Raw genomic sequence first — 26,677 nt, forward strand, 5'->3', positions numbered from 1 at the left:
AATATCCAGGGCTACGGGACTCCTCGACCCACGTAGCCTGGGTTCCCAAGTAGTCTGAACAACCCTGATCTTCCACTCCAGACGAGGCCCTCAACCCAGGCTACCCACTCAAACTAAGCATGGCCAGGGCAGGAGAAAGCTCGAGAGTCACCGGGCGAGGCAGTCCTGGACCGGAGACACACCGACAATTGCCCAGACACACACCCAGACACGCATGTGCATTAACTGTATACTGGCAGACAAGGTTTTTTGGGGGAACCTGGTATCTTTTATTAGACCAACTTAAATAGTTGGAAAACAATTTTTAAGCAAGCTTTTGGGTTCAAAAACCCTAAGTTTCCTTAGATCAACACGGCTACAACCTATACCCCTGTTAACTGTATACCCACATTCACACAGATCTTCACTGTACACACTTGCACACAACTGTGATGGGAGTAGCATCGACTGGGGTACAGTGGGGCACAGGGCTGGGAGCCAGGATTTCTTTCCTGGTGCTCTGCTGGGTTCAAGGTGACAAGGCAGCTACATGAGGAACTGGGAGTATGGGGTTTGCCATGTCTCAGCCCTCCTGTTAGCAGGGTCATGTCCACTCCCCCCTTAACCCCTTGCCTAACACAGGGTCTCTGGCCCCTCGGTGGGAGGAGTCACCATGCCCCACCTCAGGCCCTGCCTGGTTTCTATATAATGGGTGCAAGGGGGACAGATTGCAGGGATTCAGCTCTCGTAGCCTGGAGTCATCTCTGACGGCGCTCCATTCTCCAGACTTGGGTAAGTATGGGAGGCACATTGCTTAACAGACCCAACCACAGGGAGGGATGCAGAGGCTGCCCCTGGGGAGATGAGATAAGATCCAGCCTTGACATCATAAAGTAACAAGAGATTTACCCTGGGGGAGCTGAGAGCAGAACAGGGCCTAACCCCACTGCATCCGGGGCTGGCTTATGATTTACCCCAGGGGAACTAAGAGCAGAATCCAGGTTTGGCCCCTGCAGCCAGCAGCTGATGTCTCACTTTCTGAGATCTGAATTGAGCCAGGAAAATTAGAGTCAAAGCAGAGGAGACCTAGGTTCAGGGCTTGCAGGCTCTGTCCCCAGCACTGGGAGGGGATTTGGATCCAGGACTCAGAGCAGAAGTGCTGGGAACTAGTAGAAAGGACAAATGTTTGCTATTTATAGGGGTTAAGGTTGTAGCCGTGTTGGTCTAAGGACATAGGCAGACAAGGTTCCTTGGGTGAATTTGATATCTTTTATTATTGGGTTCGTCTAATAAAAGATATCAAATTCACCCAAGGAACCTTGTCTGCTATCTTATGGTACACAGGTGGTTGGGCCAAGAGGCTTTCTTGGGGTCAGGGAGAGCTGGTTTTGATTCCCAGGCTCTAAAGCTCGTGATAAGATTTTAGTGGCCAAACTGGGTGTATTTCAATGGGAATTGGGGATCTAGACAATCTCAGGTGCCCTAGAAAGGCCTGATCTTGATGTTCCTATGCCTCCCTCGCCCAGCACCCTGGCAGCAAGGGACCCTTTCCTTGTGCTTAAGTCATAAAATCTTCCTCTCTGAACCTGGCCTTCAGAGTGCTGGTGTGAATGGGCACGTGCGTGTGCATGTGCATGGATGCATACGTGTGTGCAAGCACAGGGCACAGTGGGGCTTTGCTATAAGCAGGGTCACCAGATGCAGTTGGATAGGAATGGAGGAGATGGGCTTGGGGGCAGAATTAGGCAGGGGGCAATGGGAGGGAGAGGAGCTTGGGGAAGGTGGTGTGGGTGGGTGACGGGAGGAGGCAGGGCCAGGGGCTAGCATTGTCGTAGGGAAAGTAGACCCTTATGGCACTCCCTCGCCATCCCGTGTCTCCACCTCCAGGAAGATCCTGTGAAGGACAGAGCCATGGCTGCAAGGGGTCCGCGCCCCATGGTGCTGCTGCTCTCTGCACTGCTGTGCCTCTGCCTGGTCCAGCTCACCCAGGGTGCCAGCTTCCGGCAATTTGTGAACAACCATGTTAATGAGCCCAAGACCGCCGCTCCTAACAACAACGCTTACTGCAATCGCTTGATGCAGCAACGGGGCATGACCCGGCCCCGCTGCAAGCTTTCCAACACCTTCATCCATGCCCCTATCAACCAGATCAGAGCCATCTGCACCAATGGTGGGAGACGTTTCCGCAGGAACCTCTTTGACAGCCACATGTCATTCTCCCTCACTGTATGCCGCCTGGTGAACCGGAGACGCGGCAGGTCTTGTGTCTATACGGGCAGATCCCAGACCCGCAGGATCCGGGTGGGCTGTGTCAACCAGTTGCCTGTGCACTTCGAGAGAATCCTGTAGGGCTCAAGGGCTAGGCCATGCAGAGAGCATCCAGCTTCTTGCACAACCTGCCTTTGCTCTCATGACATGCCCTCCTGCTTTCTGCTCTTCCTAGGCTAATGCTCACTGAGTTTCCACATGCCAGTTGCTTGGGGCCTCGGGGTGGGATCTCCCAACCTTACCTTCATGTGCATGAGCATGGGGCATCCATCTCCCACCCCTCACCTTCTGCTTTCTGCTAGTGTCCATTATACAGCGACGCCAACCCTTTCCCATCCCTTGTCCACTGAGCGGGTAGATGTTGACTATGCAGCGCGGGGATTTGACTGTCTCTGATTGCACCTTGGAAAATGGAAGTCTGCTCAATTCTCCTGCTGTTCTTGCAATAAACTACTTCCCTGCAAATTCAGAATGAGCGTGAGTGTGTTTGTGCAGAGCACCTTGCATCACTCGATTGCTTAGCAGTATGAAGGGAATGGGATACGGGGCCTTTTCCCTGGAGCCCATGGAGAGAGGGGGTGTCTGAGCAGTCCCTGTGGGAGGAGGCCCCCCCTTGGAGGCTACTGCAGGTGCAGTGATGCAGTGACATGGGAGGGTATGAACATAAGTAGGGGTGGGTGTGAGGATATGCAGATGTGCACAGTGGAGACGGATGGCAGTCTATGTGCATCTGTTGGGTGTGGGTACACATGAGCAGCCATGTGTCTGCCCATACTGATCTAGGACCTTTATGAATGGATATCCCAGCTAGTCCTCTTCCCTGAATAAGCCCAGCCAGACTTAACCGTCCTAGCACAAGAGTTAGCACTTGTGGCCTAACCCTACAATCAAAGACAAGCCCAAGCCCAACCCTGGAAAATGAGCAAGGCGTGAGGACTCATTTTGCACTCAGGCAGGCCCTGCTCTCCTGCTGCTGTCAGCCGGCAACGGGGACTTTCCTGAAATGGTTCAAGTCCCCTAAAAGCCCCTGTGGTTTGGGGGGCGTGGGGACAGGAGGGAGGAGGCTGCTCCTAGCATAACATCAGGAAACACCTCACACAGGAGAAAGTTTCTCTGCCTAGAGCCGTGGTTATCGGCACGGTTATCTCCACTGCACGCTGGTGTGGGGAGTTCCCAACTGAAGCCAGGGCTCTGACCCAGGTTCCTACATATGTGCCATCACACTGGTTGCATCCCAGCACCTTTTGTTCCCAGGTGGTCCCGTTTCCAGCAGCTTATAGCCTTCCTCTTTGCAGCACCCTTTGCAATATTTGAAGATTGGTATCAGTCTGTCAGGTCATTTTGCAACCTTTGGATAAATAATTAATGGGGAACATGGACTGCTGATGCAATTCAGCAAATTGCAAAAGCCTGTTTAGAGGAGGAAAACAGGACATCATTAAGTAACACTGAGAATATGTTGAAGGGAGAAAATGCAGATAAAAATACAGTGGTGTATACAGGAGGGTTGAATGCATGCTCTCTCATAGCTAAAAGGCAAGGAGACTTTCTGCTCTCAAAAGGGCTTTATTGCAACAACTGACACACACAGAAAGATGCCGACAACTTCCCGTTGATGCCGTCATGCAGCCCTCAGCAAGGGAATGACCCCTTCCTACCACAGTATGGAAAATGCCAAGTGAAACAGGTGTTTTCAAGAAAAGCCCTTCTACAGAAACCTGTCTCTCCTCCACAGGAGGCAGGTAGATTGGCATCTCGCCGATGAACCAAAGTCGATTCGTATAGAGAGCACGACAGGCCAAGGCTCAACTAAGCAGTTCTCCTCAAGCCTCATTGAACTTTTAAATGCTGGAGACGGTTTGTTTCTTGAAACCCCTAGTCAAGGGGGTCAAGAGCAACATGCTGAGCAGAAGGAAGTGGTTTAGATGGCAGTTTAAGACAAAAGAAAGCCAGGAATAGCTAAAAAAGAGGGGGGTATAGGGTCAATATTTGCAGTTAGCAGCATTAGTGTTACACGTTAGTCTTCCTCTCATGCAGATACGGGACTGTTGCTTGTCTGACTCATTATTATTTATTGCCCCCCCTCCTTCGTCCCCCCCAAAAAGTAGGGGTTTGTTATACTGCAGCCTGGAACGTAAAACTTTCTCACAATTTATACGCTGGGGAAAAATGGGTAACTTTACCCTGGACTGGACCTGGTGATGTTTCTGGAGACAGCTCAGAGAAGCCCTGGAGCACCATGCAGTCACCCAAGACTCAGCTCCGAGCCCTGGCATTTTCCTTTTCACTGATCAGGAAGCTCTGTGATAGCATCCCAAGGGGCCGAGAGTTGCATGTTTGCAGTAGAAGAATGAGAGGACAATATGAGATGCACCAGCTCCAGCACCAAGCACAGAGGTGACAGGCCCTCCCCGCTCCCACGTTTATCCATCCAAGGGATCCCCTGGCCCATTCGGCCCCTGTGTTGCCCTGGCAGATTGTTTCCAGACGGTGCAGGGTGATGGAGAAATTGGGTGATGTTGGTAGATGTTGGTAGCTCAAGCATAGGGCTGGAGCTTTTTAAGCTCACTCTCAATCCAGGGAATGAAACTGGAGACTTTTGCAAATGCTTGAGGGAAGGTCCTTCTTCGGCGTCCGTAGGAGAGGATGCCGTGGGCTGTCCCGTTGCACACCAGTGCTCCCTCAGAATCAACTTGTGAAATAAAGCCAGATGTGAGATGAGTCTCATTGCATCCTTCTGTGGCAGAGACAGGATTCGCCGCCCCTCTCTGCACCAGGATGGGTTTCAATATCACATCCAACAAGTCCGGGGTCACCCTGCAGTCTGGGCCAGCACCCACAACTTGGGGTCAATGTCCCCTACTTCATGAGCCAAGGAACACACTTACTCTGAAAGCTGATCTCTTGCTGGAGGAGTTCCCGGCACACATCTGCACCTGGGCAGTATACGTGTAGCAAGCCACACGGCACACGGTTCCCGGTTGCACTGCTTCCCCTTTTGCAGGCAGGCCAATGAGTTGCACTTGGTCATTCAGCTCTGCCTTTTGATTCAGCTGCCATGGAGAGAAAAACCCACAGGATACTCATCCCACAGAACAAGGAAGGAGTCTGAGCTCCTGCGGGGTGGGATTATGTGACGGGGCCAGACCCTGCAGCAGCGTGAGTCACTGGGGACAGGCCAATATAACGAGGGAAGTACCTGCAGCAGCATGATGTCATTGTGTTTAGTTTTCCTCCTGTATTTCGGGTGGACAATCTGGTGACGCACGTCAATCTTCTGTGAGTTTGCTCCTGGTTTCCGAACGTTGTGAGCTCCCAGCACCACAGATATTTTGTTTAAATCCCTGTGTGGAAATCTCAGGATACTGTAGCTGTCAGGCATTGCAAACAGGATGTCTAGAGCATTTCTCTGTGGCTCTTACACTCTCTGACCCCTTTGGGGTGCTGTGGTCCAGATCCCATTGCAATTCTGAGACACACAAGCAGGTTTAAGCACTTAAATGTGATCTTATTCCACCTTGCTCAGAGCCACTGTCACTGGGGGACCAGGGCTCCCATCCCCTATGATCCATTCAGTAGATCCTGGGAAGGGAATGCAACAGGGGGTCTTTTCCCTGGAGGGGCAGTGGCTCTGGTCTGGCTCCAAGGTGGGCATATTGGCCAGCTCAGAGAGGTGGAAGTGAGATACAGGGCCCAGGGGAGGATCTAGGAGTGTGAACCAGGTGGCAGATAGCACGGCACACGATCCTATATAATGCAACATGTATTGCTTATCCAGTTAAACAGAAACTAGATGCTTTACTAAGATGCATTGTGGTATTCAGTTTATGATGAAAGCAAACCAAATATCACTTTTGGAATATCCACTAAATTGCTAGATTATAAATAAAGTTGAAAAAGCAGAACGAACTAGGGAAAAATAGGAAACAGTCAAAAGATATTGTGTCATTAGACACTATGCCTGCAGAAGGGTGATTGCACCTGAAAGCTTGCCTAGAACTTTTTCCCAAGTACTCTGTGCCCGACTAAAAGATATCACATCTACTCAAAAACCATGCCTGCCTATGTGCTTAGATCAACACGGCTACAACCAAAAGTCCACAGTCACTGTATACCCACAATCATGCAGATCGTCACAGATACACTGTGCTCACTTGCACACAACTGTGATGGGAGTAGCATCGACTGGGGTACAGTGGGGCACAGGGCTGGGAGCCAGGATTTCTGCCCTTGTGCACTGTTGGGTTCAAGGTGACAAGGCAGCTACATGAGGAACTGGGAGTGTGGGGTTTGCCGTGTCTCAGCCCTCCTGTTAGCAGGGCCATGCCCACTCCCCCCTTAACTTCTCGCCTAGTGCACGGTCCCTGGTCCCTCAGTGGGAGGAGCCACCATGCCCCACCTCGGACCCTGCCTGGTCTCTATATATTGGGTGCAAGGGGGACAGATTGCAGGGATTCAGCTCTGACGGGCGCTCCAACCTCCAGACTTGGGTAAGTATGCAAGGCACATTGCTTAACAGACGCAGGAGGAGATGGGCTTGGGGGCAGAATTAGGCAGGGGGCAATGGGAGGGAGAGGAGCTTGGGGAAGGTGGTGCGGGAGGGTGACGGGAGGAGGCAGGGCCAGGGGCTAGCATTGTCGTAGGGAAAGTAGACCCTTATGGCACTCCCTCGCCATCCCGTGTCTCCACCTCCAGGAAGATCCTGTGAAGGACAGAGCCATGGCTGCAAGGGGTCCGCGCCCCATGGTGCTGCTGCTCTCTGCACTGCTGTGCCTCTGCCTGGTCCAGCTTGCCCAGGGCGACAGCTTCCGGCAATTTGTGTCCAAGCATGTTGACTACTCCAAGACCAGTGGTGTTAAGAGCAGATCTTACTGCGACGTCTTGATGCAGCAACGGGGCATGACCACGCCCCACTGCAAGGCTTCCAACACCTTCATCCATGCCTCTATCAACCAGATCAAAGCCATCTGCACCAGTCTTGGGAAGCATTTCAGAAACGACCTCTATGACAGCAAGGAGTCATTCGACCTCACGACATGCCGCCTGGTGCCCCGGATCTTCAGGAGGCCTTGTGTTTATTCGTCCGGGTGTCAGAACCGCAGGATTCGGGTGGCCTGTGACCACCAATTACCTGTGCGCTTGGAGCAAATCCTGTAGGGCTCAAGGGCTAGGCCATGCAGAGAGCATCCAGCTTCTTGCACAACCTGCCTTTGCTCTCATGACTTGCCCTCCTGCTTTCTGCTCTTCCTAGGCTAACGCTCACTGAGTTTCCACGCTGCCTTTCCACATGCCAGTTGCTCGGGGCCTCGGGGTGGGATCTCCCAACCTTCCCTTCATGTGCATGAGCATGGGGCATCCATCTCCCACCCCTCACCTTCTGCTTCCTGCTAGTGTCCATTATACAGCGACGCCAACCCTTTCCCATCCCTTGTCCACTGAGCGGGTAGATGTTGACTATGCAGCGCGGGGATTTGACTGTCTCCGATCGCACCTTGGAAAATGGAAGTCTGCTCAATTCTCCTGCTGTTCTTGCAATAAACTACTTCCCTGCAAATTCAGAACGAGCGTGAGTGTGTTTGTGCAGAGCACCTTGCAGAGAACATCACTCGATTGCTTAGCAGTATGAAGGGAATGGGATACGGGGCCTTTTCCCTGGAGCCCATGGAGGGAGGGGGTGTCTGAGCAGTCCCACAGGCATTGGGAGTGGAGGCCCCCCCCTTGGAGGCTACTCCCTGTCATACCAACACAGTCCCCTTCACCTAGGATGTCCAGGGCTCACCCAAGCAATTGAATTATACTCCTGAACGAACTCCCCTCTGTCTAGACTGCAGGTGCTTGTACACAATGTGGACAATGTTAAACGCACCAGCCTGTTCATCCTGCCAGCTGCTCCCTACACACAGCGTGTGCACTCAGCTGTAATGAGCACTGAAAGTGGGTACTACTAGGCAATAAAACCTTATCCCATTTACCGTCCTGCATCACGGAAATGATTCTGCTAGTGAGTTGCAGAGTAACCACCAAGAAACCGGAGGCTATTTTACCTCCCATTGCACATAGGCTAATTGCCCCTCTTGCCCCCAGCACCTGATGGGTCTTCTGAGCCTAAGTGAGGCTGCTGCAGGGGTGACAGGGACAGTAGCAGACACTGGGTGGGTAGGGCTAGGCCTCAATACGTGTCAATGGAGAGGAGATTGCTGGCATCCAGCTACTTGAATGAGTCCCCCCCTGCCCCCACAGCACTACTGGCAGGATGATGGAGGGGAGATGAGTGAAGGTACATACAACAGCTAGCATACAACAGCTCCTGCATTAATGCATTGGCATCCCCTGTCCCCAGAGCAGCACCTTGGCCACACCTCGCCAACCTCTCCCCAAACAGCTATGCCCCAGGTTCTCCCATTGCCTCCTGAGCCCCTAACTCCATCTGCCCCAGTCTCCCTTCTGCTGGGCCTTCCAGATCAGCTACCTCTCCCCACATTGGCCCATCCCATCTCCCTCTTTCCCAGTCCAGCCCAGTCTCCTGCACTCCAACAGGGTATAGCCACTGGCTTCAAAGTCAGTAAGAGACAAAGCACCAGGTCACACCAAGAGACTAGGAGCCAGACCCTAGACTGCCTAGTAAGCACCTAAGTGGACTTAACCACTGCTGTGTGATTTTATTTCACTCTATTCAGGTTCCCAAAAATTCGTTAATGAAAACGAAGTCGCCCGCCTTCTCTGAGCAACCTTGTGACCTAGTCAGATGGCATGGAGCGCTGCATGGGACAGCTTCCAGGCCCAGCCAGCCAGGTCTGCAGCCACATCCCTCCTTGTCTCAGACCAACAGCCCAGCCATCCTGTTACTACCTGTGTGCTGCCCTAGGCAGAAACAGCAGAGCAATGGGTGAAGGCGGCAGGGGACAGGTGATGCCAGGTGTAAGGAACTGATCCTCTTATAGCAGCAAGGCCATTTGAAAAGGGCTGGTCTGCGAGCCATGTCTGTGTAGGAGTCCCTGGACACTAAGATATCTGGGCCCAAGAGCTGATGTGAAGGAAGTGCAGGGAGAGACCAGGCTGCCTGGCCAGGGGCTCATGTGGGATAGAAGAGGAAGGAGGCTAGGGCTGGCTGGGCTGAGGAGCAAATCCCAGGGGTGTCAGACTGTCTAGATACACAATCTGATCCCGTCTTGCATCTCCTCCCTGTCATGTTCCCTTTATCAGACTCGAGACAGCAAATATCACTGTAGGAAGGGCAGCACTACTGGTCAGATAGCACCGACACCACCACCATGAGTACTGCTATGCAGGCCTGGTCTTGCCCTCTCTATGCCAGCTACGCTGCAAAAGCTGCTTATTCTCTCAGGGCTTTGTGCTCATCATATCCATAGACCCCTCCGCTCATACACATGTCCACACACAGGCTGAGAGGCAGGTCCAGGGCTAATTTGCAGGGTGGGGCACGATCCCATCATCCTTATACCCCGCCGACCTCAACTGCAAGACATGAGTGAAGCTCAAGGACCTACATGTGCAAAGCCAGGCCTGACTCACCCTTTGGGTGTCAGCCGGCGGTTAGGGCACGGCGGACAAAGTCCTTCTGCTCTCTCAGTCCTTGTGGTAGCGGTGAGGCTGTTCTTGCCATGAGGGTGGGGAAGGGGCTTCCCAAACAGGGCATGTTTCCTTGCCTTGCGTTGGAACATGTCTCCATCTGGTTTTCCCTTCCTACTATCCAGCTGAAGAACATTTATCATTGATATTATAACTCAACAAGTAATCTAAAGGTGCTTGAATGTCCATTTTTTTTATCCCACATTTTATAAAACCTATCTAAATTTAGTAACAAGCACGTGATTATAGTACAAGATCTCTTGAGAATTTGAGCCAATATTATGGAACCAACTTTGAAAACTCATCTAGTCATCCTTGTGTAGGATCAAGCACACCGAAATCATTCTTGACAGATATTTATCTAACTTGTTCTTGATCCCACAGTCTCCCTTGCTTCTCTATTCCAGGGCTTAACTATCATCACACATGAAAAGTTTTCCTGATGTCTAGCCTAATTCACCCCACTGCAGTTCAAGCCCATTATGTCTTGTCCTGTGTAAGGCCGACATACAGAGCAGCTTATAGCCTTCCTCTTCGCAGCACCCTTTGCAATATTTGAAGATTGGTATCAGTCTGTCAGGTCATTTTGCAACCTTTGGATAAATATCTAATGGGGAACGTTGACCGTTGATGCTATTCAGCAAATTGCAAAACCCTGTTTAGAGGAGGAAAAAAGGTCATAACTAATAAAACTGAGAATATGCTGAAGGGAAAAAATGCAGATAAAAAATACAGTGGCTTATGCAGGAGGGTTGAATGCGTGCGCTCTCTCATAGCTAAAAGGCAGGGAGACTTTCTTCTCTCAAAGGGCTTTATTGTAACAACTGACACGCACAGAAAGATGCCGACAACTTCCCGTTGATGCCGTCATGCAGCCCTCAGCAAGGGAATGACCCCTTCCTACCACAGTATGGAAAATGCCAAGTGAAACAGGTGTTTTCAAGAAAAGCCCTTCTACAGAAACCTGTGTCTCCTCCACAGGAGGCAGGTAGATTGGCATCTCGCTGATGAACCAAAGTTGACTTATATAGAGAGCACGACAGGACAAGGCTCAACTAAGCAGTTCTCCTCAAGCCTCATTGAACTTTTAAATGCTGGAGATGGTTTGTTTCTTGAAACCCCTAGTCAAGGGGGTCAAGAGCAACATGCTGAGCAGAAGGAAGTGGTTTAGATGGCAGTTTAAGACAAAAGAAAGCCAGGAAAGGTCAAGAAGAGAGGGGTGCAAGGGCAATATTTTCCAGCTAGCAGCATTAGTGTTATGTGCTACAGTCTTCTTCTCATGGAGATGCAGGACCGTTGCTTGTCTGAATCATTATTATTTACTGGACCACGAGGGTTTTGTTATACTGCAGCCTGGAACGTAAAACTTTCTCAGAATTTGCAAATGATGAGCCTCATGAGAGGTGCATATCCTGTCTGACTAATCTACATTTAGAAAAATAAAATGTTAGTAGTTAGTTAGGTCTTTTTTTTCCTTTGCTCATTGCTTCTTTTAAGTAAATCATTACAAACTATGCTATTTATGTAAAAGTGTGGGTAATCCCTCATTAAACCTCGTGTTGTGTTTTTTTATGTCCCTAGATGTCGTCTCAAAGACACAATCACAGCATCTTTAGCAATGAGGCAGTCGGGGAGGGCGGGTGGTAGCAACTGAAGGTCCGGTACATTGGGAAGTTTCAGATCGGTGACTGAGTGGGACAGCACTGTGTAATACTTCTATATTAACTGTGCTCGGTAATGTTTCTCTTAGTGCATGCCTCAGTTTCCCTGCCTTCATCATACCCTTTGTACACTGGGAAAGAATGGCCCCAGTTTACCCTGGACTAGACCTGGGGGTGAAAGGGATGTTTCTAGAGACAGCTCAGAGAAGCCCTGGAGCACCATGCAGTCAGCCCAGGGCCCAGCTCTGAGCCCAGGCATTTTTCTTTTCATGATAAGGAAGCTCTGTGATAGCATCCCAAGGGACCGAGAATTATATGTTTGCAGTAGGCGAATGTGGGGACAATATGAGATGCACCAGCTCCAGCACCAGCACCAGCACCAAGCACAGAGGTGACAGGCCCTCCCCGCTCCCACATTTATCCATTCAAGGGATCCCCTGGCCCATTTGCCCCCTGTATTGCCCTGGCAGCTGATCTATCTAGCCTTGCCACCCGTTCATGAATTCATATCCCTGTTCAGTGTTCTCTATCCAGATGTATCCATCTTTTGTTCAGGCACCCCTGTAGCCATCCATCTATGCATACATTATCTTCCCTTTGCCAAGCAGAGCCATCTCACTTTCCCTCCTTCTCTAAGTCTCTCCACCAGTCCTTATTCATGGACATCCATCTTTCTTGGGGCCTGGACCCAATGACCTGTAAGGCCCTTCCAGCCCCTCACAATCGATGAATGTATTTCCATCTTTACAACCATCCAGCCACACACCTATCGTCCCTGCCCCAATCGCCACCAGCCCCAGATGGCATCAGGATAAGCTCTGTACCCTGTCAAGTGGATTTATTCCTTGCTCATCTGCAACCAGTTGTGTCTCATCTAGTACCACAGCTCCACCTTGTTAAGGACTATTTCCCCCCTACATTCGCTCCCCACCTCCGCAATCACCCTAGCCTGTGAGATGAAGAGTCCATTCCTGATACCAAGGCTCAGGAAATTCATTCATGGGACGTTGACACAAATTGCTTTTAACATTTTTATTCATTGCAGTGAGGAAAAGCAGTAAGTCTAATTAACCAGTAGCACAGAGGCAGAGAGGAAAAGGAAGGAATAGATGGAAAAGAGCAAGGCTCTGAACTCAGGGCACTTGGTTCCAGCACACTGTCGGTTAATTGATTGGCATATAAGCAAGCTCAGGTCTTAGAAAGGCAGCCTCTCATCTGATTTTTCCCCACCATTTGGACACCGAAAGCACTGGAGATCTCTATTGCCACCCCATGGCTCTACTAGGAAGCTGAAAGGGCTTAGGGTGGTTTTCATGCCATTTGAGTGAATTTGGTTTGATTTTGTTTTTTGAAAGTTCCAGTTTGCAATTCATTTACAGATTTATTGTGTTGAAGTGAAAATTGCCCTTATTTTTATTCTGTGATGTAATTTACTTTCACGAGGCTGTGAGTTTGAATTCTGCGTAGGTTCAAGTGCAACATTATTTGGTATCAAATTCTTGTTTCATTTCTAAGTTATTGTTGTTTCCTTTCTGAAATCATTATTTATTGCTGTTGAATTAAGTTCTTAATCTCTTGTTGGACTGCTGCTCAGTTTCTCACTCTGGTCTGATTCGTCTCTGCTGGGGAGGTGCAGGGTGATGGAGAAATTGGGTGATGTTGGTAGATGTTGGTAGCTCAAGCCTAGGGCTTGAGCTTTTTAAGCTCGCTCTCAATCCAGGGAATGAAACTGGAGACTTTTGCAAACACTTGAGGGAAGGTCCTTCTTCGGCGTCCGTAGGAGAGGATGCCGTGGGCTGTCCCGTTGCACACCAGTGCTCCCTCAGAATCAACCTGTGAAATAAAGCCAGATGTGAGATGAGTCTCATTGCATCCTTCTGTGGCAAAGACAGGATTTGCCTCCCCTCTCTGCACCAGGATGGGTTTCAACATCACACCCAACAAGTCCGGGGTCACCCTGCAGTCTGGGCCAGCACCCACAACTTGGGGTCAATGTCCCCTACTTCATGAGCCAAGGAACACACTTACTCTGAAAGCTGATCTCTTCCTGGAGGAGTTCCCGGCACACATCTGCACCTGGGCAGTATACGTGTAGAAAGCCTTCTCGCAGACTTGATCACGCCGCACCGGCAGGTCCACCTCCAGCAGCACATTCAAGGACTTCCAGTTCCACAGGCTTGTCCTGTCCCAGCCAGCCACACGGCACACGGTTCCCGGTTGCACTGCTTCCCCTTTTGCAGGCAGGCCAATGAGTTGCACTTGGTCATTCAGCTTGGCTTTTTGAGTCAGCTGCCATGGAGAAAAAACCCACAGGATAAAGACTCATCCCGCAGAACAAGGAAGGAGTCTGAGCTCCTGCGGGGTGGGATTATGTGATGGGGCCGGACCCTGGAGCAGCTTGAGTCACTGGGGACAGGCTAATATAACGAGGGAAGTACCTGCAGCAGCATGATGTCATTGTGTTTAGTTTTCCTCCTGTATTTCGGGTGGACAATCTGGTGACGCACGTCAATCTTCTGTGAGTTTGCTCCTGGTTTCCGAACGTTGTGAGCTCCCAGCACCACAGATATTTTGTTTAAATCCCTGTGTGGAAATCTCAGGATACTGTAGCTGTCCAAGCATTGCAAACAGGATGTCTAGAGCATTTCTCTGTGGCTCTTACATTCTCTGACCCCTTTGGGGTGCTGTGGTCCAGATCCCATTGCAGTTCTTAGACACACAAGTGGGCTTAAGCAGCTAAGTGTGATCTTATTCCACCTTGCTCAGAGCCACTGTCACTGGGGGACCAGGGCTCCCATCTCCTATGATCCGTTCAGTAGATCCTGGGAAGGGAATGCAACAGGGGGTCTTTTCCCTGGAGGGGCAGTGGCTCTGGTCTGGCTCCAAGGTGGGCATATTGGCCAGCTCAGAGAGGTGGAAGTGAGATACAGGGCCCAGGGGAGGATCTAGGAGTGTGAACCAGGTGGCAGATAGCACGGCACACGATCACATATAATGCAACATGTATTGCTTATCCAGTTAAAAAAAAGCTAGATGCTGTACTGATATGCAAGAGGCTAGCACTATGTTATTCAGTTTATGATGAAAGCAAACCAAATATCCACTAAATTGCTAGATTATAAATAAAGTTGAAAAAGCAGAACAAACTAGGGAAAAATAGGAAACAGTCAAAAGATATTGTGTCATTAGTCCTTTAGTTTGAATAGTGCAACATGAGGACCATTAAAAAAGGGAGTGGGCTGTTAACATCTGTGAAGTGAAGAGAGATTAGCAGGAATCAGGGAGAGGTTAATGAGCCATGAAGTCAATTGACATTTGCAGCACTGCCTGAATAGAAATGCTGCTGCCTCTCTCAGGCAGCTAGATTTGAAATGTGGGTGGAGCAGCTGCACTACGGCACCCCCTGGGCCCACCCCTTTAAGGGACACCAGCCTCCATCCAGAGCCAGGGCAGGGGTTCCTCCAAGGAACAGGGTGGGTCACTTCGCCACTAGGAACTGGGTGTATTCTTCTTGGACCGATCCCTTGGAGATCAGGTGGGATTCCTCACCTGAACCTGACATAACAATGAGCCGCCGTCATCACCACGTCCTCCCGGATCAGGAATCCTGCACATCTCTTTCTCACTAGCCCAAATATTTCTATGTTCATGGAAGCCATGTAGGGATGGGAGTCATTTGCAGCTTCACGTCCCCCAATGATCTTGTCTGGCATGGAGACAGGAAAGAGGGAAAAGTCACCTGCCTTGAGACAGCATGTGGCTCAGAAATCCACTCCTCCATGGTCTTGCCCCATCCCTAGATCTCAGATGGAAGTTGTTAAAGGCTCTCAGCCCTGAACTCTCACCATCCCCACCCGGGAAACAGAAATGGTCTTTCAGACAGTTTGCAGATGACACAGAGATGGTGGCAGTGGTCAGTAATGCAGGGGATGAGCACTAATCTAGGCACAAGGAGAGAAAGTGCATTTTGATACAGCTGCATGTAAAGTCTTCTGTTTAGGGGAGAACCCTGAACCCTGGCAGACTGGCCTTTGTTCCCTATGGCCACGAACCCCGTCCATACTCACCGTCCCCAAGTGTGGAGGGCAGGAGCAGAGCCACAGGCAACAGAAGCAGGAGCAACATCTTCCCAATCTGGGGAAAGCAATAACCTGAAGATATAATAAATACCCAAAGGAAACCTCCGAATCATGTTCACACCCCCTGAGATAAAGCTGGCGTCCTGTGGGGGCCTTCACGAACCGCTGGTGGAGTGGGTTGAAGGTTAAATCACATGGCCATTTGGCTCTGCGTGGGTATTTGTGCATGCATTTGTGCATGTGAACTTGTGTCAGAGGAGAGGACGGGTTTGAACCTTGTCCTGGGTTTCTTTTCCCCAATGGAAAGCAAATGGCAGAAATTCCTCTTGAAAGTGGGAAACCCATTGTAGACCTGAAGCCCAATCATAGGACCTTGAGGAGGACAAATGCCAGGGCGATGTGCACAGAGAAAGCATCTGAATACACCAGATTCATGCTCCTGTACAGAGCATTGTGGGATTTTTTTATCCCCATTCCCTTCCCACAGTTCCCATTGGCATCTCACAAACTGAAATAATGATGAAGCGGGGCGTTGGGAGCTGAAGAACGGATAAAGTGTTAGAAACTGTCCTAGATTCATAGAAGTGAGGGTCGGAAGGGATGTCAATAGATCATTGAATCCGACCCCCTGTCCTATTTTACAGCAGGAAACAGTCCAGTATTTCACGTTAATGTATCTATCGCCAGCTACCTTCTTGAAAAAAATTGTACCAGAAAGCTTTTTAATACTTCTTAAACATGCAGGGGGAAAAAAAAGAAAGAAAACCATTAAAATCATCTTAGAAGTAAGGAGCTCCTTGTGATAGTATCCCTTCCTCACTGTCTCTGACTGGCTCAGCACCCTCATATGAGAGATGGGCTTAATAGTCAGGAGGAAGCGGAAACCATTTGTTGAATTGGGCTGGAGCTGGTGTTGCCACTATTGTTGTCAAAGTCCAGTCCATTTTCTCAGAGGCAAAAGCAAACAAATGCACCCAGAAAAGGGAGAGGAAGGAACAGCAATGAGAGAAACTGCAGCTTGTGTCTCTACTCCCTGTCTTCCCACTGCTGAGGGACCACAGGCCCACCTCAAGACCTGGCAACCTTGCATCAGTCCCGATCTGTCACAGACATGACTTGTATCTACAATCCCTGGTTGCAGGCCCTCAGCAGCGTAGCAAAATCTACACCAGACTGTCTCTACACACAACAGAAAAGGAGTGGATGCCCTGGAGTGGATCCCAGCTCCTTGCAGGGGTTAATGAAGAGATCCAGGCTTTTACGTGAGTGTCCTGCAAACCCCAATTTCTGCACCAGCTCTTGTGGGGATGCTCAGTGCTGCTCCCAGTGAGACCCTGCCTGCCTCTACACACAGACTGGGGGTAGCACTAGTGCTCTCAGTGGTGAGGCTCACAGAGGAGGATCCCACTGGCTGGAGGAAAGCAGGATGGAGACATCCCATAGATAGTAAGTTCCTTGGGCAAGATCTCCCCCCCAAGGAGAAGCAGGCAGGACACAATCTGTCCCCACTGTAGATCATGGGCTGGTCTCTAAATGGGTGAAAGACGAGTTCAACTCCTGATGTAGGAGATGGATGATCCTGTCCCCAACATTTAGCACCAAGAATACCAATACCAACTGCTTCAGACAGCGTGCACGCACACACACATGCACACACACGTTCCTACCAGCTGATCTGTGTCCTGCTGGATAGTACCAACACTTCTTACCCTTGTCTCTGTGACTGCAGAGAGCAGTTATGTCTCCTCTTACCTAACCTTGGAGCTGCCAGATGGGTCCAAACCTCTGTTGAAATGGAGATCTTTCTCTGAGCTTCCATCCCTGTTAGGTGTGCATTATATGGACCTTGGCTGAGCAAGAAATGAGGGATTATGGGAGGGGAGGATTAGTAAATCCAGATGGTGAATGGGTTCTTTCCAGGAAATAGTACTCAAAGGAAACAGCTGTCAAGTGAGAGGGGTATAGGATGAAAGAGAGACAACTAACTCTAAGAGCCATTGCCAACTCTTCTCCATCCCGACCTGCAGTCTCCAGCTAGCCCTGACCTTGACTTCCCCACAGATTCCCTTTGATCTACCTGTGCTAGGTGCCTGCTGCATGGTGCTTGATCAGGCAAAGAAATATCAAAGAAGAAGATTAGCAAGTCCACATAGTGAACAGATGTTTCTAAGAAGCTGGCAATAAAAGGCAACGATTGACATAGTGGGAGCAGGACGTGGTGAAGGAGAGACATTTGCTATAATGGCCCAGCCCTTACAAGTGGATGCAGTGCTCCTCCATCCTGATCTGCATGGACTTGTTACCCCGGCCCCAAGGGTAGTGCACACAGTCTCACCGCTGCCCTGCTGCTCCCTTGGCTATTCCAGCCTGGTGCTTCCCAGACCACAGATCTGCTGGAAACTCAGTCTTGACTTGCTGTCATCTCGGTCTGTGCACAACTGTGCCAATGAACGTTGTTCCCATCCCTATTTGAAGAAGCCTGGGGCTGGGATAGCAGGAGACTGCAGGCCAGGATTGATTGCAATGGGCAGAGCAAGTCCAGGGCCAGGATGGAAGAGGCAGGAAAGCTATCTGGCCTGGTGCCTTCTGCCCTGGTAGGGTTAGGCATCTAATTGCAGAGTCCAAGTGTGTGAATGGTTGGAACAAGTGGGCCAGGGAGCTACACATGTGTAGCTTCATGTTTAGTGTCAGCTGCTGAGCCCCTTTTTGTCTGAAAGCTTTCTAACCTGCCCTTAAAAACTGCTGATGGTGGAGATTCTCCAGTCTTTCTTTACAATCGCTTGCTGTGATTAATCACCCTCCTAGTGAGATCTACTTTACCCAACTTCAGTAGTCAGTCCCAATCTCCATAGTTGCAATTTCAACCCATTACTTCTCATCCTCCTTCCTGTGGACAGAGAGAGCCATTGATTTCCATCCTCTTCACTACAATGTATTTTGAATTAGAAAATGGTTGTCAAATCACCTCTTCATGAGCATGTCTACATGTTCATTAATGTGCTGTAATACTGTGCATTAAGTTTAGTACCTGTATTACCAGGTACTAAATCAATCCTTAATGCACGATTTTTAAGTGATCATAATGTGCAGTAGCCCAATACTACTGAATTAGTAGTATTAGCATGGGTTTTGCCATGACATGCTAATGCACAATATAATTTGGTTACTGCGCATTTAGTGTCTTGTGCAGAGACGCCCAGTATACTCTTTTCTAACCTAAATAACTCCAATTCCTCCACCTTTCCTTATATGTGGGGTTCCGTAGACCTGTAAGTCTTTTTTGTCATTCTCTTCTGGACTCTTTTTAATTTTTCTTTTTAATTTCTCAAAGATTGGTCCCTAAAACTAGACCCAGTACTCCAGATGACGTCTCACCATTGCTAAATAGAGTGAAAGAATCGCTTCCCGTGGCTTGCAGATGACACTCTTGTTACAAACCATACAGCATGTGATTAGCTTTTCGTTTCAGTCATATTGCATTGTTGGTGAGCATTCAGCCTGGTTTCTATTATCAGTCCCAGACTCTTTGCACCAGAACTGGAGCCTGGTCACTCTCAGTTTGGTATTTGTGCATGTTATTGCTTCTTTGTAAGGGTAGCACTTTGCATTTGGGCTTATAGAGGGCTATTCTCTTTATTTCAGACCAGATTACTGAAGAGCTGATTTAGGCTGGATTCTGAGAGTCTCAGAAAGACAAAGAGAGAAAAAAAAATCAGAAAATGTCTGTTAGAATAGATGGAAATTGGGAGAAAACCCATTAAGCTTCCCAAAACACTTGCTGCTGGCCAAATTTCCTCTTCTCCACACCGGTCCTTTCATTTGTACGGTCTTACAAGTTATAGCTTTAACTTTTACTTCACAGTAATGGGGAGTCAGACACAGGCACTCATAGATATGTGTATCTCGTACTCTGGGTGTAACCGATATACAGTCAGGCACAAGACCTGTTGCTTGTCTCTTTATCAGTAGCTGACTTACAAAGAAGCCTATAATTGGCAGGGTTATAGGGTTAGGATGCTTGCCAGGTAAACACGCTATAAAGATAAGTTCACAGGGCTAACCTATAATAAAAAAGACTTGTAAAAAGGTTATGGCATCAAGATACACAATAAAAAAAAAAGGAATTGGGCAATAGGAGCACTTGCAAGTTATAATCCAAGTGCAAGTGTCTACAGAGATCCTGTGTGAAGTGGGGAGGCCAGGCTGGTCCCCAAAGCAATAAACAGAGCTGGTGTCCCAGGAGGGGAATGAGTGATGGGGTGGGGGCTGGAAGTGGGGCTCATTCCCATGTGGACCAGCCTTTCCACTGGGTGAATGCTGTGTGCTGCTGCCTAGGAGGTTCGGGAGGATGGGACGGGAGAACAAGCCAGGACTCTCTTCAGCATCCCACACGCTCATCAGCTCATGCCCCTGCCTCACTCCATGCATAGCTCCAGGGGTGAAGCTTGCCTACCGGCAGCTGCTGCAGCAGAAGACAGGAGCAGGAACAACATCAGGGCTCAGAGAAGGGTCCTTGTCCATCTGCATACCTGGGCTCTAGGCTCCTTGTTAGTAGCTTAGCTAGGGCCAGAGAGTGGCCATGCTGGGCTTCCAGGTGGGCAAGGGGTGGGGTGTCACCCAAGGCAGCCTCACTGCTCTGAGCATCTCCATTGCAGAGTCCCAGGGCAGTTACGGGCAGGCCAACACTGGCAAGCCAAAGATCCTGTATTTTGACGACACGCACAGCACCTAGTGGCACCGTCCTGGGTTGCGGGGTGGACTGAAGGGAGGATGGGGAAGCAAGAGAGAAGTCAAACGGAGAATGGGAAAGGGAATGGCCTGACTGGGATGGTGCTGGGAGAATCTCAGGAAGGTCACATCCCTGTCTCAGAGCTCCCTCCCGATCCAGCCACCTTCTGGCAGTGTCACCTCTGGGTGTTCAATGGCTTGGCCTGTTCATATGAGGAAAGTTCCCATCATGGGTTTAACTTCACAAACACAAATATCCTCACAGAAGTACTATAAAGTATACTATAAGTACTATACATCCATAGCAGGTTGTGCACTCTTACCCTTTATTTTGAATGCTTTTATTATTAAGGTCTGAAAAGTAATTTTAAAAGTCTCTCTCTCTTCCCTAGTCGTCTTGGACACGTTCTGCTTTTCCCTCCCACTCCCACAGACAAAATTGCTGGCTTCCTCCTTCTCCCAAATCAGAAGAGAGGCAAAGTTAATCTCTGCTGTCAGGTACAGTAGATACAAACTCTAGACCAAGGTGCCATGGCACCAGAGGTGCCTTCAGATCCTTTTTCAGGTGCTGCAGGGTGCCATGTACCAGTGGTGATGCGTAGGGGGTGCATGGGGGGTGCACGTGCACCCCTGAGAGTGCTGGTACACCCCCTGACAAACCGTGCTCCCTGCTTTGGTGATGGGCATGGAGGGGGAGGGCAGGTGGGAGTGCTGGTGCCTGCCCTGCAAGCACCAGTCGGGGAGTGGGAGCACCAAATGTAGCGCTGCATCCACTTCTGGGAGCGCTGCAGCCGCTTCCCAGGCAGTGTGATTGGCTGTAGAGGACCCCCCACTCCCACCGGTCAGTGAGATTACCCACTGGGGGACCCCCGCCCCGGTTGCTGACTGGTCACCGGGGGGGGGGGTATGTGCCCTTCCTGACTAAGGTGGCACCAATCACTAATGCCATGTACTGTTGGCGTAGTTAGGTGTGCAAACACGATTCATAAGAAAAACCAAGAGATTTCAACAGGAATCCATCGTGTTAAAAACATTCTGACCCACCGTGGTCATTTTGAGATCTTTGCAGCAAGAGAATTGCTTTATTGCTTTTCCCTACTCAAAGAGCAAGTGAAAACTAAGAGGTGGGATTTTCCAACGGATGCTGTGAGTCTAAGGAGGGGATTGTTAGATCTAAAAAAGACCAAGAGCCAGTGCTCTACACTTTTCCACAAGATTGTCAAGAGGTAGAATGACCCAGTAAACACTTAAAAACAGTATATCATTATTGAATAGATATCAAAGGATGATGATATTAATATTCCATAGATGCTACAATTACACTTTTTTCCGTAGAAACCTCGTTAATGAGTCACTCATCCCTGTGGTCTCATTAGTAGGTGTACTGGATTCTATTCACTTTGATACATGCTGGCTCATTTGTCATTTGTTGAAGTGCAATCAGTCATTTCTAAATGTACAAGCACCCTAATGCAAAGAAAGATTCACAGCTGGTAATTACTTGGCTCGAAAGGTACTGCCCTATGGCCATTCCAGAACCTGACAAGCTAGATGAGGCTCACAGAGCAATGCCAACTCTTCAGCTTTTCTTGGCTAAACAAGACATAGACAATCACTCATTCCTTTTTGCAGAATTATCTTCAATTTTACCAACGAGTGCACGTGAGCATGCAGAACACCAAATATTTTATTGCTGTACTCCCATCATAATCATGTCATTCGGCTGTGTATTAAGAAACTGTACCTACGGCTTTTCTCTGTATCATCCTGCAGCTCTCATATAGTGCACCAGCGTATGTACGATTTGCATATGTACGATCTGAACTATTTGATGGCCTGGCTCTGTGCCTGCCTCTAATTTCTAGCGAAAGCATGCCTTGCTCTGGATCATAAATCCTACAGCTTTATTACAGACTTTCTGTGCCATCAAGCATATCGGCATCTGGCCTCCCCATCAAAACTATTTTCAGTCCCTTCAGGGTTTTATTCTCTGTTCTATTTCCCTCTCCAGAGCTTGTGTTTGTGCATTAGCCTATTCATAGCACTGAGGATCTCCCTGTTCCTTAGCGTGTAGATCATGGGATTCACGAGGGGGAAGACCACGGTGTGGAAGACGGCCACCACCTTGTCCATGGGGAAGCTACAGAAGGGCCGGCAGTAGACGTAGATGGCTGGGCTGAACATGACAAAGACAATGATGATGTGGGTGACACAGGTGGAGGCTGCTTTGCTCTTCCCAAGGGAGGAGCCTGCCCTCAGCCGGACCAGCAGGGCCCCATAGGAGATCAGCAGAAGGAAGAAGCTTACCAAAATGACCAGGCTGTTATTGATGAATATGACAAATTCAAGCTGGTAGGTGTCAGTGCAAGCCAGCTCGATCACCTGGGTGACATCACAAAAGAAGTTGTCCAGCTGATTGGGACCGCAGAAGGGGAGACGGATGATAAGGATGACCTGGATGATGGAGTGAGTGAAACCCCCTGTCCAGGCAGCCACCACCAGGGCCCAGCAGACCCCCCTGTTCACCACAGTGGTATAGTGCAGGGGCTTGCAGATAGCCACGTACCTATCAAAGGCCATGGAGATCAGCAGGAAGATCTCAGCCCCCCCTAAGAAGTGGAGGAAAAAGAGCTGGGCCATACAGGCTCTGTAGGAGATAGCCTTGTGTTGGGAAAAGAAGTCGACAAGCATCCTTGGTGGGGTGATGGAGCAGTAGCAGATGTCCAGGAAGGCCAGGTTGGCCAGGAAGAAATACATGGGGGAGCCCAGGCGGCGGTCCCTTTGGATAGTGAGGATGATGAGGATGTTAGCTGGGAGAACCAGTGAGTAGAAGATAAGAAACAAGATAAAGAGGAAAAATTGGACTTCTTGGGTCTGCGCTAGTCCCAGCAGCACAAACTCCACCACTTCTGTGCCGTTCCCCTGCTCCATCCCATCAGCGTGGAGTCCTATAACACACACAGGGGTCGGTGAGATTTATTATTCATTGTCATAAGCAAGTGTCAGGGGGCAGCTTCATCTAGTCTGTATTTCCTTAGCTTGCTAATGAGGATGTCAGGAGAGGCAGTGTCAAAAGACTTGCTAAAGTTACGGTATACCACATCCACTGCTCTCCCCTCATCCACCGAGCCTGTCACTTTATCACAGAAGGAAATCAGGTTGGTCATGCATAACTGACTTACTTTTGGTCAATCCATGCTGACTGATCCGTATCTCCCTATTCTCCCCTAGGCACTTCACCTGCTTCATGGTCCTTCTGGGTACAAAGCTCAGGCTGAGAGGTTTGTAGCTCCCCAGATCCTCCTCCTTCCCCCATGTAAAGATGGGCGCTATATTTGCCCTTTTCCAGTTATCTGGGACCTCAGTCTCCCCACCTGGGACCCCAATCTCCATGACTTTTCAAAAGGAATAGCCAATGGCTCCTAAATTACCCCAACCCATTCCTTCAGTATCCTCAGGCATATCCCATCCAGCCCAGCCAACTTGAAACCATCCAGATCCTCTAAGTGATCCCTAACTTGGGATGCCATGACTTCTCTATCTCTGCCGCCAACAGAAGGGAGGGTTTGGTCATCCCAACCTTCATCTTCAGTGGGGAAAGCCCAAATACATCCCAGTCCCTAACAATCTTAGTAAGGGGTGAAAGGAAAATGGATAGCAAGATAATAGCTCTTATTATCAGCCCCCACAATTCAGGGATGACTCAGTTAGGGCATCCCGGGCTAGTCTCAGCCTGTGGAGCTATCCATCGAATGCAATGCAAATGCATGCAACCCACTCAGTCAACTTATGTCTGACATATTAAACAGTTATGTAAAAAAATGCCCAATGCTTCACCACAGCAGATTTTTTTTTCCCCAGAATAAGAATATATATTTGCGTAACTAAAATATAAAATAATCCTCGGTATATAGCACTTTGAGCTCGATTCTTTTTTTTTCTGTGAATATACATGTCTTTTATAAGCAGAGCACGATAGTCGAGAGAAAGAAAGAGAGAAAAAGGATTGGAAAACGATGAGAGAGAGAGAAAGAAAAGTTGTGATGGGTGGAGACTCACTCTGCATTGCCTTCAGTGGAGCGATTGACCTCAGGACACTCCCCTCTTCCTCCTGCTTCCCGGCTGGTCCCAGCAATCTCCTTTCTGCCCACCATGGCTAGCTCTGGAGACACGGTTCTTGTGGCTGGCAGGGATGGGCTCTGACCCAGCAGAGCACAGCTGCAAATTAGCACCAGGGGGTTTATTAGTGAGCGAGCACAAGCGTATAAAGCCACGACCATAACCCCCCTGGGAGGAGTGCGCTGGGGGAACAGTGATCTTAGGCACCCGAGACCAGGAGGAGGGCTGGGGGAACAGGTTGCTGAGGCTCCAGCCAAGACAAGGCTCCCCGAGCAGGGAGTGCTGTGGAAACCCCTCTGCGGGGGACTGGGAAAGAAAATACTTCAGGCAGGTTTCACAGTTTCATAGTTGTTTGGGGCTGGAAGGGACCTTACAGATCATTGGGTCCAGCCCCCATTTGCATTTGGGCAGGGAAGACTGCTGGTGTTTAAGTTTGTGCTTCAGCTTGGGTATTGCCCCATTTAAATTTAAAGAATTTGTGCTGGAAAAATGATCCAAAATGGCTCCATAATACACTTAAGGTCCCTACAGCATCAGTGGGTGCATCTACACGTGCCATTAAGGCGACATGATAAACCCTGGCACAGTTCATGCTGGGATCAGCTGCTTTTGGGTGCAGCATCTTCATGTGCCCTGGGACCACTGCAGTTTGTGCTGGGATGGATCAATCCCAGGCTGGCAGCAGGCCTTGGGGCTCAGCTTTAGGCTCTGGGTGGTGGCAATAGGCAGCAAAGGGTCTGGCAGAAGCAGAGGACGTGGCCCCTGGCTGGCTGGGCTGACCGGGCACAATTAACATGCCCTATCAGTGTCTACATGTGGTTTTAGGTGCAGTTATTTTAACTGCCATAAGATAGTACTATCCCTGACAGTGCTATCCTATGCAGCAAAAATTAGTTTGCCACAGCCTAATAACATTGCACGTGTAGGCTGTGATGCTTTACATTGCAGCAAATTAATCTACTGCACAGTTAAGCGCAAGTGTAGATGCACCTGCTGTAGAGGTGCAATGCTGTGTCTTGGTTTTGAGGTTTTGCAACCCAGGCTTTGCTCAATAGCCCAGCAGTTGGTGGCCTTGTCCAGGAAGAGGTGGTAAGACTTGCATTTCAGGACCTCATCAGCCTGAGGGGATCTGACCCACATCTCTCTCTTTGCAGAAGCATGTCTTTACCCTCCTGGGTGAAGAACTGGCTGACTAAGGGCACCCTCTGCTCTTTAGCTGAAACTGCTCCCTTGCAAAGTCAAAAGTGCAACAGTCCTGGCACCAGAAGGAGGCTGAACAAGGGCGAGCCAGCTTGTGTAGCCTAATATTTCTGGCATGCCCAGGGCAAGTGCAATCTGGGCCCTGGCCCTTGCTTGCAGGACAGTGATGGGAAAAAGAAAAACTAGAATCCTCTTAGCACAGCCTGGCACCCAGGACTGCCCGTCCCTTGCCAAGGGCATATCCTCTTCCTACGCACCTGTAATTATTGGCCCAAGTGTTTCCCCAGCCAAGTGGGAGTGCGATCTTGGGTGGGGAAAGAATGAACAATTACTCCTCTGTGCGAGTGTGCACACTCAAAGAGACTGCTCTCCCTGTCCCCTTACCCCAGCCTAATCACGGTTGACTGAGACTCTGTAACCCTACCAGCCTTGAGAGCACAGCAGCAGCAACCCCTCCTTGTTCATGTGTTATGAAGGAAGGGCATTTTTTCCCTTTTATTTGTTTTTTTCCTTGGCAGGGTAGTGTGGGCGTGCGTATGTGTATGTGTGTGCGCATGTGTGTATGTGGAGGGCAGATATGAGGGGGCACACGACGGTATCTGCTTGGGTGAGTCCTGTCTCCACCAAAGACCATCCTTACCCACAGCACCGACCCGCAAGACCCCAGAACCACACACCCTGGCCCCACTGTTTCCTACCTGCTGGCTCCACCTTGTCCTCATACCATGAGCTGTCCACTAACTACTCACTCATTCTGGGCAAGGGTTTGTACTTTGGAGGTCACACCCCTTTCCAAAATTGAGCTGCCCTTTGTGCCCAGACATGTTATGATCCAAGAAGACAGTCATGTTTTCTTCATGCTCCTACTGAAGGATGTAATTAACCCCAATTACAAATGGAGAAACCAAGGCACACCAAAGGGAAATAGCTTGCCCACGTGCATTAACACAGTCTGCAAAGAGGGCTCATATCCTGGTCCACAGCACCAAAACATGCATCTCTGGAGCCCTTGGTCCCTGTGAACCAAGTGCATTCAGATGAACCCTCCTGTGG

The 26,677-nt window shown here is 49.6% G+C and overlaps 4 protein-coding genes across 4 annotated transcripts; 2 read left to right on the forward strand and 2 right to left on the reverse strand.

Moving 5' to 3' along the window:
• Window positions 1–685: 685 nt before the first annotated feature.
• Window positions 686–2,719, forward strand: LOC106738401 (ribonuclease). The gene is made up of 2 exons (XM_059731585.1): window positions 686–771; window positions 1,867–2,719. The coding sequence occupies exon 2, from the start codon at window positions 1,891–1,893 to the stop codon at window positions 2,326–2,328; it is 438 nt and encodes a 145-aa protein (XP_059587568.1). The 5' UTR covers window positions 686–771; window positions 1,867–1,890; the 3' UTR covers window positions 2,329–2,719.
• Window positions 2,720–6,609: 3,890 nt separating this feature from the next.
• Window positions 6,610–7,808, forward strand: LOC132243252 (ribonuclease-like). Its single transcript, XM_059731586.1, has 2 exons — window positions 6,610–6,737; window positions 6,943–7,808. Exon 2 carries the CDS (start codon window positions 6,967–6,969, stop codon window positions 7,402–7,404), a length of 438 nt encoding a protein of 145 aa, XP_059587569.1. The 5' UTR covers window positions 6,610–6,737; window positions 6,943–6,966; the 3' UTR covers window positions 7,405–7,808.
• Window positions 7,809–12,521: 4,713 nt separating this feature from the next.
• Window positions 12,522–15,673, reverse strand: LOC132251613 (mast cell protease 1A-like). Its single transcript, XM_059731572.1, has 5 exons — window positions 15,566–15,673; window positions 15,048–15,204; window positions 13,937–14,081; window positions 13,527–13,787; window positions 12,522–13,331 (listed from the first exon to the last, which is right to left on the reverse strand). Exons 1-5 carry the CDS (start codon window positions 15,621–15,623, stop codon window positions 13,182–13,184), a joined length of 771 nt encoding a protein of 256 aa, XP_059587555.1. The 5' UTR covers window positions 15,624–15,673; the 3' UTR covers window positions 12,522–13,181.
• Window positions 15,674–21,385: 5,712 nt separating this feature from the next.
• LOC102569860 (olfactory receptor 4N2) lies at window positions 21,386–23,374 on the reverse strand. Its single transcript, XM_014609974.3, has one exon. The coding sequence runs from the start codon at window positions 23,234–23,236 to the stop codon at window positions 22,301–22,303; it is 936 nt and encodes a 311-aa protein (XP_014465460.3). The 5' UTR covers window positions 23,237–23,374; the 3' UTR covers window positions 21,386–22,300.
• Between the last annotated feature and the right edge of the window lie 3,303 nt (window positions 23,375–26,677).

The sequence above is a fragment of the Alligator mississippiensis genome, chromosome 7 (genome assembly GCF_030867095.1).
Source record: "Alligator mississippiensis isolate rAllMis1 chromosome 7, rAllMis1, whole genome shotgun sequence".
Classification (NCBI taxonomy): domain Eukaryota; kingdom Metazoa; phylum Chordata; order Crocodylia; family Alligatoridae; genus Alligator; species Alligator mississippiensis.

Excerpts from the sequence above, each read along its gene's own strand:
- LOC106738401 (XM_059731585.1), top strand. The coding sequence starts at position 1,891 with ATGGCTGCAAGGGGTCCGCGCCCCATGGTGCTGCTGCTCTCTGCACTG.
- LOC132243252 (XM_059731586.1), top strand. The coding sequence starts at position 6,967 with ATGGCTGCAAGGGGTCCGCGCCCCATGGTGCTGCTGCTCTCTGCACTG.
- LOC132251613 (XM_059731572.1), bottom strand. The coding sequence starts at position 15,623 with ATGTTGCTCCTGCTTCTGTTGCCTGTGGCTCTGCTCCTGCCCTCCACA. Across the intron at positions 13,788-13,936 it reads ATGACATCATGCTGCTGCAG|CTGACTCAAAAAGCCAAGCT; the intron begins GTACTTCCCTCG and ends TCTCCATGGCAG. Across the intron at positions 13,332-13,526 it reads GGAAGAGATCAGCTTTCAGA|GTTGATTCTGAGGGAGCACT; the intron begins GTAAGTGTGTTC and ends TTTATTTCACAG.
- LOC102569860 (XM_014609974.3), bottom strand. The coding sequence starts at position 23,236 with ATGGAGCAGGGGAACGGCACAGAAGTGGTGGAGTTTGTGCTGCTGGGA.